Below are 14,943 nucleotides of genomic sequence, written 5' to 3'. Positions count from 1 at the left end.
ACAGTGCCTCACCAGGCGATGCGTTCACTCATCCCCAATCCCGGCCGGGCAATGACCGCCCTCTCTCTCGTCACCTAACTGCTGCGACCATTCGCGCTTTTGCCAGATGTGCACGCATGCGCACTGACGCCCTCACCTTGACGATGATGATGTTGTACTGGTGTTGTTGATGACGTCACACACACACACACACACACAAGCTATTAGCATACAGTCAGACGTACAGTGCTGTACGTACACACATGGTGGTACTGTCTGACATCAGAGAGAGACTGCGCGCGCGCGTGGTGTTCAATCGATCCAGCGCATACACACACACTCTGCGGTGGAAAGAGAGAACGCAGTACGCAGGAACAGTCGCAGCCGCCGCCGCAGCCGCAACAGTGCGTCGATCGCATCATCACCTATAATGATTTTACAGTATATGACGATGTGTGTGAGTGTCAGTGTATGGTTTTATAGTATCGTGTCGTCGTTGATAGTCGTTGCGTCGCAGTGAGGAGGCAACACGAGACCTGGTGTGGGTTGGGTGTGGACCATACATTCTCAACTCGATATAACACTCACATACCGCCGACAGTCAGTTCACATACACACAATACTGGAGAGGAGTGTGATTACTACTCGGTGTAGATTTATTAACCTACGACGTTTGTTGTTGTTGCTGCTCATGCAACTATTCATTAATATCAACTCGGATTTATACATTCGCTTGGACTTCTAATTTATTTATATATATAAACGTATTTACACGAACGAATTTTACCAAAAAGCGGCCGCTACCGCGAGAGAGAGAGAGACTGTGCTAGTGCTGCTGTAAACAACTACACAGATATATAAACTGTTCTTAAAATCGTAAGTATCCGTGTAAATACACATTTATAGATCTCACATATATATATATATATCATGATCCTCTCTCTCTTAGGCTGCAGCGGAGTTGTACTGCTGCTGCTGCTGCTGCTGCTGCTGGTGCCGAGGTAGAGAGAAATTGTTTACATATCATAACCATACAGTAACGGCACCAGCTTACAGTAATCAGTGATATCCCCAGCGTTAACTGTAGACTATCAAAATCTGGAAGAAATTCGATTGAGGTTGATTAGGGCTACAGCCTGGTGCTGGCTGCTGGCAGCTGGCTACAGCCTGCTGCTGGCCGCTGCGGGTTTAATGACCACCGGTTTCAACCGCACTGTGAAGATGACGCCGATGCGATGTGACGTCACAGCACATGTGTGACGTAAGGTTTTTTAGTGTCCACGGTTTAATACTCGAGGCGATAATTGAATCTCTAGAACGTAAACGTACGGAGCGGTTTGTGACGTGATGCTTGTGGAATCCTTGAATCCGAGCGCGCGCGTTATAACGATATCTCACGATCATGAGATTACGAAATCAAAATCCCAAAATAGACACACAAACAAAAACGAGTCTGAAATAATAGGATAAATACCCACTATCGTATTACAAATGAAAATAATTTCAAAATCGAGAATTTATTTATTCAAAAAATCTAAGATATAAAATACACGAAGTTTCGATCTCACCCTAGATATGACCTCTATGGTGAGATTGGGTTTTTTAATCTTATTACCCGGTCACCGGGTTTGAGTGTGCAGGTTATGTTACTGAGTTCAGAGTTCTAAAGTAATTTATTCGACTTTTCGACTAAATCCTGATAGTCATCTTCAGGACTACTGAAAACTAACGGAACCGTTCAGAATGAGCATGTACATATATATACACGTACTAAATGATGCCGTTTTGCATATGTACGTAGATATTTTGTGCAAAGCTACAAATATATTCATGGAGATTTTGTCTCTCATTCCATTAATTAACCTCGTTATTTTTCAATTTTACCGACAGCTGTCGAACTGATGACAGTCGACAGGTGACAAATGACAGTTAACTTCGAAACAATTCTACAATCTGATTCCTGGTTTCTCATTTTTGCTGAGTTAAAAAGTCGACCGGCCGCCTTACTACCCTTCGCGTTACTTTTTTTGAAATTATGACTCCTAACGATAGCCGTGTACGCCGACACCAGATGAGACCAGATTCGAGATGAGAGACAGCGTAAAACAGACCCAACTGATTAAAACGAACTGATTACAAATTTAATTGCTAGATCGCATAATTCCCTTGTATATTACTTCATGCCTTGCCAAACACTAATTATTTACTCACTCACCAATTTACTCAATTAACCTGTCCTCCTCTGTATATATACCCCCGTTTTTAATCTTAATCTCACACCTGACGATGATCTCTAGGGTCAGATCGAAACGTCGTGTCTTTTATATATTTTAGATTTAATAAATAAATTCTGGTTTTTAAATTCTTTTAATCTGTAAATAGTGGGATTTTATCTTATTAAATTTAATTGCTGTTTACAAAATGTCCCGAGCGATTAGAAGAACTAGGTTTTAGCCATATTATATTTTATCACACTGGGTCCAGTTTCACAAAAAGGTTTAACTCTTAAATCGGTTTAATAATTAATTAATTCAGTTTATCTTAAATCGATTTAGGCGTTAATCGTTTTTGTGAAACTGAACCGTGCAAAACGGACAACAATACGACTACGCGTGGTTGAGGTGAACTACATACAACAACCTGTTATTCACACAAATCGCATTCTATTATTGTTCCTTGTTTACAATCAAAAATAAATCAATCGTATTTTGAAGGGGGTGAAATAGATGTATTTATTGCCGCGCTTTGTTATCCGTTTATAGATCTATTTACGGTAAACATTGATAAACAATACTGTTTTATGTAGTTATTCTATATTTACTGTATTTGTAAGATACATTTTTATTGCACGGCGTTTTGTCGCTTTATAGTTCAACCTATTATTATGCAATATATGGGTTATAAATTATCAACCGAATTCTACGTGCGTGTCTACAATCAAGTTGTCGCCACCCAGAGTTCTACCGTCGGCCTGTTACGTAATTATAACAATTGAACGGGTATTAATAATTAATTCAGCGTAGTATATACTATAAATCGTCGTTTGGTTTTTAACGCTGATATTATTCTGATCGAACAAAGCTTTATCTAATTGTAGACTTTACACGAGTGTATGTCCTGTACACGTGTGTGTCAGTCATAAATCATATTCGCGGATTTTTGACGAGCAATTTTCTATAATTTGTTAATACCTGCAGTTTGAGGCCTAACCAACCAGGAAGTCATATTTTCATCTAAACCGTTCTGTTTCGACCGCAGTTAAATCGTTAAGCTATTTCGAACTGCGCCGTGTTGGGATTTTTAGCGAATGTTCGTAAAACATTAAGGGAATTCGGCGATTCTAATTGTGTGGAAAAAACAAGTAAGTTGATGGCAAAACAATATAATCATATCTATTTGATGTTAGATGTTTATATCATGATTATGGCATTACAACCTATCCTAGTCGGGTCGATCGTTATTAGCAAAATGATGACCAAATTGAACCACGATGAACCGACGAAATGACCTGAAATGACGGGTTAGTTTTGACTCTTGACTTAGAGAGTTCAATGAACTTTCGATGAGTTATATAATTCAGATATAATCTCAAACTGGAACTCTGAGCTATATAGGTTACTGAAATTAACCTGTTTGTCAAATTTCGTGGAAAATGTTAAATTGAAAGTTTGAGTTTTGTCCTGATTGAAATCATGAAGTAACCAATAATAACATGATAATATAATAGGTTAAACGATTTGAAAATCCTGTAACAAATTTAGCAATTAAAACCTACATCTGTTCGAGTGGCTGTAGGTAAAAATCCCAAAATATTCAAAGTAGGTAAAAATCCCCAGTCGGTGATTTTCAAGAACATTTCGAAGCAAAATGTTTCTCCAATTTTATTCATCTGCAATGAGACTGAAATATATTTGAACTGTGCAAGGAACCAGGGTCTATCAATCCAGTGTAAGTTTGTCTAGCAAGCCCCCCCCCCCGACCAGTGGAATATAGGTTGGTAATTAGTATAGACCCACAGTTGTGTGAGTTAGAATTAACCTTGAACTCAAGATACAGTTCCACAGTTGTGAGTTAGAATTAACTCAGGATCCAGTTCCACAGTTGTGAGTTGGAGTTAACTCGGGATCCAGTTCCACTGTCGTGAGTTAGAGTTAACTCGGGATCCAGTTCCACAGTTGTGAGATAGAGTTATCTCTGAACTCAGGATCCAGTTCCACAGTTGTCTTGAGTTAGAGCTAACTGTGAACACAGGATCCAGTTCTACAGTTGTGAGTTACAGTTAACTCTGAACTCAGGATCCAGTTCTACAGTGGTGTGAGTTACAGTTAACTCTGACTCAGGAACCAGTTCCACAGTTGTAAGTTAGAGCTAACTGTGAACTCAGGATCCAGTTCCACAGTTGTGAGTTAGAGTTAACTCTGAACTCAGGATCCAGTTCCACAGTTGTGAGTTAGAGTTAACTCTGAACTCAGGATCCAGTTCCACAGTTGTGAGTTAGAGCTAACTGTGAACTCAGGATCCAGTTCCACAGTTGTGAGTTAGAGTTAACCCTGAACTCAGGATCCAGTTCCACAGTTGTGTGTTAGAGTTAACCCTGAACTCAGGATCCAGTTCCACAGTTGTGTGTTTGAGTTAACTCTGAACTCAGGATCAAGAAATCTATGAATGATCTACTTAGTTCATTCTCAATAAATTAGGTTAAATCTGAACTCACGTTTGTGAAACCAGGAACTGAAATGTGGCGACATTGTATAATGACAGTAGTGTTAAAACTCTGGTTGATTACGGTCGCTGTTGATTGTGGAACTGGTGTCGCTCTGACCAGCAGAACGGACCAGTATGACCCAGTCTCTCGTCCGCCCCCGCGCCTCCTTACATATATCTATATCTATATATCTATACGAGAGGCGGTGGCATGTCAACGGATAAAGGAATTATCAATCCTCACCACAGCGCCACGACGCAGATGTCACCCTTCTGATTGTAATCTGATTAAAAATAATCTTAGATTGATATTTACGACACGGACGAACGATGACGATGGTTGAACAGGTGTTGCGGGGGAGGGGACAATGAGATCTCATATTATATCGATATCTCATTATCAACTATCGTTGATTTGAACTTTTACTCGGATTTTTTTTCATTTTTCGTTTTTTTTTTTGTTCAAAATTTCAAAAATCATTTTCTGATTCGGAACGGACTGAATTTAGAACGTTTTTAAAGCGTGAACGCGACTCCACTGAGAGAGAAGAGACATGGTCTTGTTGTACGTCTTGAGTCTGCTGCTGCTGCTGCTACAGCTGCTGCTGCTGCTGTTGCTGTTGCTGCTGCTGCTGCTGCTGCTGCTGCTGTTGCTGCTGCTGCTGCTGCTACAGCTGCTGCTGCTGCTGCTGCTGTTGCTGTTGCTGCTGCTGCTTCAGCTGCTACAGCTGTAAGCGCTTGGTGACAAGAACACTACACCAGCAGCAGCAGCAGCAGCAGCAGCAGCAGCAGCAGCAGCAGCAGCAGCAGCAGCAGCAGCAGCAGCAGCAGCAGCAGCAGCAGCAGCAGCAGCAGCAGCAGCAGCAGCAGCAGCAGCAGCAGCAGCAGCAGCAGCAGCAGCAGCACTATTAATAATCTGATAAACACAAACACAAACAAAATGAACCTTCACATGATAAAAAAAACAACACATGTGGATTGTCAAATTCATTCTCTGAGTCGTTATTTGGATAAGTCGTCACATGACTAAAGTCATCTCTATTTTTTAGTCTCAATTTGTATTTCTAATTCAATTCACTAAAAGTGTGTAAGTCATCATTTGGATAAGTCGTCACATTACTGAAGTCATCTCTATTTTTTAGTCTCAATTTGTATTTCTAATTCAATTTACTAAGTGTAAGTCATAATTTGGATAAATCGTCACATTACTGAAGTCATCTCTATTTTTTAGTCTCAATTTGTATTTCTAATTCAATTTACTAAGTGTAAGTCATAATTTGGATAAATCGTCACATTACTGAAGTCATCTCTATTTTTTAGTCTCAATTTGTATTTCTAATTCAATTTACTAAGTGTAAGTCATAATTTGGATAAATCGTCACATTACTGAATTCATCTCTATTTTTGAGTCTCAATTTGTATTTCTAATTCAATTTACTAAGTGTAGGTCATCATTTGGATAAATCGATCGTCCCATTGTACACGATATAGGTCAGTAAGGTTGTCACAATCACCCATTCGTATATTAAGCGAATTTGACTCATTCATAAAGAATTAGGACAGTAAATAAAATGTTGATGTGGGTTTTTTTATCAACGATTCAGATATCTCTCTCTCTCTCTCTCTCTCCCCTCTCTCTCTCTCTCTCTCTCTCTCTCTCTCTCTCTCTCTCTCTCTCTCTCTCTCTCTCTCTCTCTCTCTCTCTCTCTCTCTCTCTCTCTCTCTCTCTCTCCCTCTCTCTCCCCCTCTCCGTCTCTCCCTCTCTCTCCCCTCTCTCCCTCTCCCCTCTCTCCCCTCTCTCCCTCTCTCCCTCTCTCTCCCTCTCTCTCTTCTCTCTCTCTCTTCTCTCTCTCCTCGCTTGTTATGCGTGTAGGCCTACATTAGTAGTAGGATATATATATATATATATGACTTTGTACACTTGAACTTCTTACATGAAATATCATATCAACAATATCCATATCCGGAGTATTCGTATGATATATATATATATATACTGACTGACTGACTGGAACTAATTACGGGATATAGGATCCGTGTGAAGGTAATTATTTATATTAATTAACAAGCGGGAAACGTTTTTATTCGTTCGTCAGTCAATCTAAGGCTAACAAAATTGTTACCGTGTTCCTCATATCCGCTGAGCTTAATCTATCTGCCCTGTACGATTACTTTTTCTAAAAATCACGATCAAGCGAACAATATCAGACCGGAAGCTACAGAAATGAGCTGATTACAAATTTTATCGCGGTTTATAAAATGACCAATCGTTTAGGAGAAACAAGGTGTCATTTTTCTTTAGCCTTGGGCGGGACATGTTTTTATTGCGATAATATCCCCGCGCCTATAAACACCGCGTCGTGGAAAACAACATATTTAACGAGCGTCTGGAATTTGTTCAGAATCTTAAATTGATATTCCGCGCATGACGGGCAGATTCCGAGGGGACTGGGGCAGGTCCAGGGGGACGATGCTGTTGAAAGGGGGCAGATCCATGGGGATGGTGCGGGGAGCAGGTCAAGTTGTTAAGTTGCTCTGAAATTGTTTGGGGAACATGAAAAATGTCCTTTAAAAGTTTAATTCATATATAGCTTGTTCTCTGTGTTTTCAAAAATCAATTACTGTTTCTTGATAAGCTTTCATTCGGGACACTCTTTCAATTATTTTTGGGGTGCATCCCTTCCCTCTGAACCAGACACCCTAGATCTGGCGGCCGTGTATTATTTAACGGTTGGTATATACTGAATATTCACTATTAGTGAGACGATAATTAGATTAAGGAGGGAATATCCACTATTAGCTGCAGTAGAGCCACAGTATATCCTTCACTCCGGACTGATTCAAACTATTGCGTGCAACAACAACTACTACAGTAAAACCCGAGCAAATCAGTATGAAATATCCGTACACTACAGAGCCTGCGCCCTGCACCCCCCGCCCTGCACCCCCCCCTAAATATTAGATATTTCATCAGCTATCTTTATACGATCAAAAATGATCGTCCACACTTCACATGTGTTTAGAACTCTACCTTGAAACTGAACTACATATGCAAACGCCAGACATTAGACATTTTATCAGCAAACTTTCAAAAACTGATCGTCCACACTTCGCATGTTAAAAATCAACCTGAAACACCAGACATTAGCTGCTGGTTACAGGCTGCAGATTGTCAGATAGGGGCTGCTGGTTACAGGCTGATACCTGCATATAAAAGTCCAAAGTTAACTTGTGCCATACATTGTTATTATTGTTATGGTGGGGGAGAGAGGGGGAGACCACGTGACCCAATATTTAAACATCTGTTACATTTCGACAGATGTGCGTAGTAGGCCTGTATAGAACTGTGTATTATTACAATACTATAAACTCGCTGTAATTTACTTACAGAATCGAGCGAGCACTTGTCACGTTAAACCAGCTCGCCGTTAACTGATCTCACTACACATGCGCGCGTATATTCTCTTAGTGTTATACATATATATATATATTCTTTTCAATATGAATTCTACATCCGGTTGCGTCACTTCGATAAAAACCCGGATCCTATTTCTGGATCTCACACACAGGGGGAGCCACGGGTCCTGTCGTCACCGGGAATAGGCCGGTATCGACCAGCAGCCTGAACCCTGCAACCCCTTCAGACAATCTGCAGGAAATATCATTGCGGTAGTGCGCCTACCTTTGCGGACATCGTTTGGGATGTGACAAATCCTTCAAAATTGGCCTCTAGGTCCGCCCACGTGACTGACACGTGATCGGTTGGGGCACTTTATCGTGAAACGCGTCCTATTCTCGTTTGTTCACTTCCTCCTCCATTTCCTCATTCACTTCCTCATTCACTTCCTTCTCTTGAAACAGTTTTGTGATGAGCGTATCTTGGGACCTGTTTCAACAGGTGCTCGCAGGTGCTCGCTGTGAGAAGGAGTTTGTGTATGAATGAGGCGCTGTGTGTAAAGGGGGTAAACGCAACGATGTTTCTATTTATTCAAGAAAGGCAGCCGACTCTGACGACTCTACACGACGAGTGCATCGTAAATACATTTTAGTCTCCAGAACAGGTTGAAGTCGATCAATCAGGCAAGATAAATATGCTTACAGCGCGCCCTGGTGACAGCTCGCTGGACTAATACCCTGTCGCATCCTTACAGCGCACCCTGGTGACAGCGCGCAGAACTGATACCCGTCGCATCCTTACAGCGCGCCCTGGTGACAGCGCACTGAACTAATACCCCGTCGCATCCTTACAGCGCGTCCTGGTGACAAACAAAGACGTACCCTGACGTTACACAAACGAAACATATTCATTATAAAACTATAGATAGATTGTTGTGTGTAGTTGGCACGGCAACGTGTTAATTTAATAGACATAACCGTTAATATGTGTTATCATATGAGCAAACGCGAAATACATGAATTTTGCATGAATGACGTCACGGTGAGGTGTTCCCTAAGCGCGCACCTGTTTCCGGGGTCACGCAGTGCCCTTACTTACTGGGGCGAAACTCACCGGAACTGAGTCTAACCTTGGAGTAATTCAATGATTACTCCAAGGTCTAACCCTACGTCTATTGGTCATTACAACTAACTAATTACACGCATGCGCGTCTGACACACGCCATATTTGAATAATTCGAATATTTTCACATCCAAAGCGACACAACACCCCATGACGTCACTGTTTATTGCGTAGCGATTATCATCGACGTCAGTAGTTTATAGGTCGGACCGGCGCCACGCGTAAAGTGATGACGTGCGTGCACTGGCCTCTGTAATAGAATTAATCACGATTGTGAGAGTTGACTAATAGAGAAGAGAAGCTGATCCAGGATCCAGATTGATATTTAGACACAGCATCCAGATTGATATTTAACCATCACTGATACAGCGGTTGAAACCAACGGTATTACATAATATCAATAGTCAAACATTATCAGTGAGATGTCAGAAGATTAACGCGTAATATTGATGCGGGGAGGGATATATCTGATATATCTGATAGTGAGATGGTGAGGGGATAAAGTTTAGGGGCGGCCATCATGTGAAAGTTAATATAAAACAGCAAAAAGTATAACCTAGCACTTTAACCCTAACTCGATAACAGACATAGATCCGTAACCCTAACCCTAGTTTGCTCGAAACTCTAGCTCGACCGTAACCCTAACCCTAGCAAGACTCGAACTTGCAACCTCCAGCATGCCAGCCGAGCATGCTAACCGCTAGACCATACACCAGTAGTGGCTGACTGAGTTAGTAAGATTGTCTGGTCAGTGTGGTGACTGTGACCAGTCAGGTGTGGCGACTGATGACCACCAGTCAGGCGTGGTGACTAGTCAGGTGTTATGGCTAGTGACCAATCAGGTGTGGTGACTGGTAGCTTACAATACCCGCTTAAATCATTCTCGTGCTTATAACGTCACCGATCGTTAACAAATATCACTGAAATGTTTATACAGTGGAATCCACTCAACTCGAATTCATTGGGGCCAGAAAAAATCATCGATTTAAGAGGAATTCGAGTTGGGCTTTTTGACGAAATTGGTAAAAAATCATTGACAAATTTAAGCTCAAATCAAATTGATTGTCGATCTGAAGTGACACGAGGAAGGTTCGAGGCAGAATACAGGGCTCAGTTCCACAGTTGTGAGTTAACTCTGAGTTAAAGTTAGTTCATTTTCAAACACAGAACTGTGGAACTGGACCCAGGCTATTGATGATTTCCTAGTTTCCGCCGTGTTTGAGAGATTATCAATATGTTAATCCTGCAGTTAGCAGTGAGTCTGTGGTATATACGGTTTGTATCAGTGTAATATAATTAATTTCATTTCCCCAATTGAATCCTCGGATTTGCGCCTGATAGGAAATTACTCGAACGGACTGGAATGTGATGATGGTGATGATGGTGATGATGAAAATGGATGTTGATTCCGGTGGATCTAGTGATGATGGAGAGGGGAGGGGAGGTAGGGCCGGTACACCAGCATTCAACATCGTGAAGGATCAGATAACTATCTGGGTCGGGTTAAGCGGGGTTGGTCTCGGGGTTCCTGACTCCTGTCGTCCCATCGCTTCTCACTGAGGTTGCCCTTTTTCATCAATAGTTAAATACATGTAGTTAAAGCCTGTTTTATTGGGCGTTCATCTTGTCGGAATCTTGTCGGATTTATTTCTTCAAAGATATCTAACACCGAAGGGCGCCCCCCCTGCTGGTGGTTTTTGACGCTAGATGCCAGTGATTCTAAGCACCTCCATCGGGGAGATGGCCACCTTTTAGGGTTACCCAGTCACGTTTATGCAAAGTATCGAAATCTTATTTTAAAAATGAAATTCTTTCTCGTTTTAGATGAAGTTCGTTCAACAACTGACGTCATAGAAACATACGGCGGACAACGCATAGCAACGCATTGCAACAAACAGTAAGAACCGACGATTAGATACAAGTCACCACGGATCTGTTCGTGATGTCTTTCAATTGGTTGACTCCGATAGAATTCCATCAGTTACAGGAATACACGTCGTGTGAGTTCATTATTGTCTATATTATTACTCCTTACCTTCTTTTTTCCGGAGGGGGAAGGGTGCGTGGTGCAGGGGTCTATCAAAGCAACAATGGGCTTCTTATTGACTTTTGAAGAGTTATGCGGTCAATTTTGGACCCATGTGTTTTGCAGTTGCTAGGATAATTGTGTCGATGACTTATATCCAAATAATGACTTACACTTTAGTAAATTGAATTAGAAATACAAATTGGGACTCAAAAATAGAGATGACTTCAGTAATGTGACGACTTATCCAAATTATGACTTACACTTTAGTAAATAGAATTAGAAATACAAATTGAGACTCAAAAATAGAGATGGCTCCAGTATTATTGCGACTTCGCTAAACAATGACTTAAACTTACTATAATTTACAAAATGGCGCTTGAGAATTCGATAATATTTCACGATTAAATTTTTCCCGCATTTCGCTAAAAACTTCCCCCCTGGGATTAAAGCTTAGTTAAAGTCTCCGATAACACAAACCCGACAGAGGCCACGCCCTAAACAGGCTGCAAATTCAGAATGATACTGGCGCGCGCGAGTCGATAAAATACATCAAACTCGTTTTTATGATTAGAATTGTGGAATACTCAATGTGGGTGGGGCTCACCTGGTATTCTATAGAATAATCAATAACTATACCACCAGTTACTATAACGGCTATATGCAACACAAAATCATTACTAATGACATTCGATCGGCCATTCTCCCTTCTCCTCTCTCCCCTCTCTCCTCACTCCCCTCTCTCTCCCTCGCCTCTCTCTTCTCTCCCTTCTTTCTGTCCATCTCCTCTTCCCTTTCTCTCCTTCCCTCTCTCCCCTTCCCATCTCTCCCCTCTCTCTCTCCTCTCTCGCGAAAGTCTCCAGCGATTCCACAATATTATTTCTGTGTCTCTATATTTGGTGCTCTGATCTTATTTCATATTTTTCGATTTGTGATTTCCATTTCAAAATGTAATGAAATCATCGGTGAAATGTGATCAATGTTTTTAACAGGGGACCGTGTTGCCTGCAGCAGTAGCAGCAGCAGCAGTATAGCGGCAGCCAGATTGAAATGTGAATCTTTTCCCTCGACTCTTACAGAACTGATTTGATTACTTGAGCCACGATTGAAATGTGGTTATCTGTAATGTGCATTAAGTTTGACTTAATTTTGATGAAATTAACAACTAGGATCCATTCAGTTCCACAGTTCCACAGTTCCGTAGTTTAGAGCCCAGTTCCACAGTTCTGAACCCAGTTCCACAGTTCTGAACCCAGTTCCACAGTTCTGAACCCAGTTCCACAGTTCTGAGCCCAGTTCCACAGTTCTGAGCCCAGTTCCACAGTTCTGAACCCAGTTCCACAGTTCTGAACCCAGTTCCACAGTTCTGAACCCAGTTCCACAGTTCTGTACCCAGTTCCACAGTTCTGAACCCAGTTCCACAGTTCTGAACCCAGTTCCACAGTTCTGAACCCAGTTCCACAGTTTTGTACCCAGTTCCACAGTTCTGAACCCAGTTCCACAGTTCTGAACCCAGTTCCACAGTTCTGAACCCAGTTCCACAGTTCTGAACCCAGTTCCACAGTTCTGTACCCAGTTCCACAGTTCTGAACCCAGTTCCACAGTTCTGAACCAAGTTTTACAGTTCTGAACCCAGTTCCACAGTTCTGAACCCAGTTCCACAGTTCTGAACCCAGTTCCACAGTTCTGAACCCAGTTCCACAGTTCTGAACCCACGTCCCTCGGCTCCATCTCACTACAATACCAAACACCTTTGATGACGTCACTAATCCTGTTTGGATATGTGATGTTATTAGTCGTATCCATCCACATTGGCTTGTACCCTACAGTACCTGGCTGATATAAGTGCAGCAGCAGCTGCTGGGTGCTGCTGCTCCTGCTGCTCGTGTGGAAAGTACACCGTATAGTTCACGAACGATGGTGAAACTGGTGGACGCGCTTGCAAAAATAACCGGTGGTTGTGGTATGTTTGGTAGCTGCCGCCACTGCTGCTGCTGCTGGTGCTGCTGCTGCTGCTGGTGGTGCTGCTGCTGGTGGTGCTGCTGCTGGTGGTGCTGCTGCTGCTGCTGCTGCTGGTGGTGGTGGTGGTGCTGCTGCTGCTGCTGCTGCTGCTGCTGCTGCTGCTGCTGCTGCTGCTGCTGCTGCTGCTGCTGCTGCTGCTGCTGCTGCTGCTGCTGCTGCTGCTGCTGCTGCTGCTGCTGCTGCTGCTGCTGCTGCTGCTGCTGCTGCTGCTGCTGCTGCTGCTGCTGCTGCTGCTGCTGCTGCTGCTGCTGCTGCTGCTGCTGCTGCTGCTGCTGCTGCTGCTGCTCATGGTGTAAACAAGGCTTTCGCTGAACGAATTTTGGACCTGATCATGACTTCAGAGTTTTGCAACGTATCGAAGATAATTAGTATCGGTTTAACCAGAACTTTACTATCGATGTATTCAGAGGTTTTAGTTTTTCTTAGAAAGTGCCTTCACATCGTTCCTCTTCTTCAACACAGACACCAGGTCCAGACAGACACCAGGTCCAGACAGACACCAGGTCCAAACAGACACCAGGTCCAAACAGACACCAGGTCCAAACAGACACCAGGTCCAAACAGACACCAGGTCCAAACAGACACCAGGTCCAGACAGACACCAAGTCCAAACAGACACCAGGTCCAGACAGACACCAGGTCCAGACAGACACCAAGTCCAAACAGACACCAGGTCCAAACAGACACCAGGTCCAAACAGACACCAGGTCCAGACAGACACCAGGTCCAGACAGACACCAGGTCCAAACAGACACCAGGTCCAAACAGACACCAGGTCCAAACAGACACCAGGTCCAGACAGACACCAAGTCCAAACAGACACCAGGTCCAGACAGACACCAGGTCCAGACAGACACCAAGTCCAAACAGACACCAGGTCCAAACAGACACCAGGTCCAAACAGACACCAGGTCCAGACAGACACCAGGTCCAGACAGACACCAGGTCCACACAGACACCAGGTCCAAACAGACACCAGGTCCAAACAGACACCAGGTCCAAACAGACACCAGGTCCAAACAGACACCAGGTCCAGACAGACACCAAGTCCAAACAGACACCAGGTCCAGACAGACACCAGGTCCAGACAGACACCAAGTCCAAACAGACACCAGGTCCAAACAGACACCAGGTCCAAACAGACACCAGGTCCAGACAGACACCAGGTCCAGACAGACACCAGGTCCACACAGACACCAGGTCCAAACAGACACCAGGTCCAAACAGACACCAGGTCCAAACAGACACCAGGTCCACACAGACACCAGGTCCAAACAGACACCAGGTCCTTCAGTAATGTGACGACTTATCCAAATGATGACTTAGACTCTGGAAACAGAGAGATGACTTGAGTAATGTGATGTAATGTGACTAGTTTTTACTGTTATTCGTCGTTACGCATAAATCAAATCGCACAGAGACAAACAAAGCAATAATCCACAAGTGATTTACATACATAAAATGTTTATATCACTAACACGCCATACGGTACATGTATCATACACACACAGCGGGTGGAGAGAGAGAGGGAGGGAGGGAGGGAGGGAGAGGGAGAGAGAGAGGGGCGATGATATAGTGAGGGAGAGAGAGTTAGAGGGGAGAGAGGGAATGAGAGTGAGGGAGAGTGAAAGTGGGGGTAGAGTGAAAGTGGGGGGAGAGAGAGAGATGGTCAGAGAGGGAGAGGGAGAGGGAG

The 14,943-nt window shown here is 43.1% G+C and overlaps 1 protein-coding gene across 2 annotated transcripts in view; it reads left to right on the top strand.

The window, feature by feature from the left end:
• Positions 1–3,188: 3,188 nt before the first annotated feature.
• Positions 3,189–14,943, top strand: part of LOC141907680 (diacylglycerol kinase beta-like) — a 60,324-nt gene continuing 48,569 nt past the window's right edge. For both annotated transcript variants that reach the window (XM_074797405.1, XM_074797403.1), the window contains exons 1-2: positions 3,189–3,340; positions 11,027–11,202. In XM_074797405.1, coding sequence (XP_074653506.1) covers positions 11,145–11,202 — 58 coding nt within the window. In that variant the 5' untranslated portion in view covers positions 3,189–3,340; positions 11,027–11,144. The remainder of the gene's footprint in view (positions 3,341–11,026; positions 11,203–14,943) is intronic.

This window comes from Tubulanus polymorphus, chromosome 6 (assembly GCF_964204645.1).
Source record: "Tubulanus polymorphus chromosome 6, tnTubPoly1.2, whole genome shotgun sequence".
NCBI classification, from domain to species: domain Eukaryota; kingdom Metazoa; phylum Nemertea; class Palaeonemertea; order Tubulaniformes; family Tubulanidae; genus Tubulanus; species Tubulanus polymorphus.
Note: the sequence above shows the minus strand (reverse complement) of the source record. Positions and strands in the feature narration are given on the sequence as shown.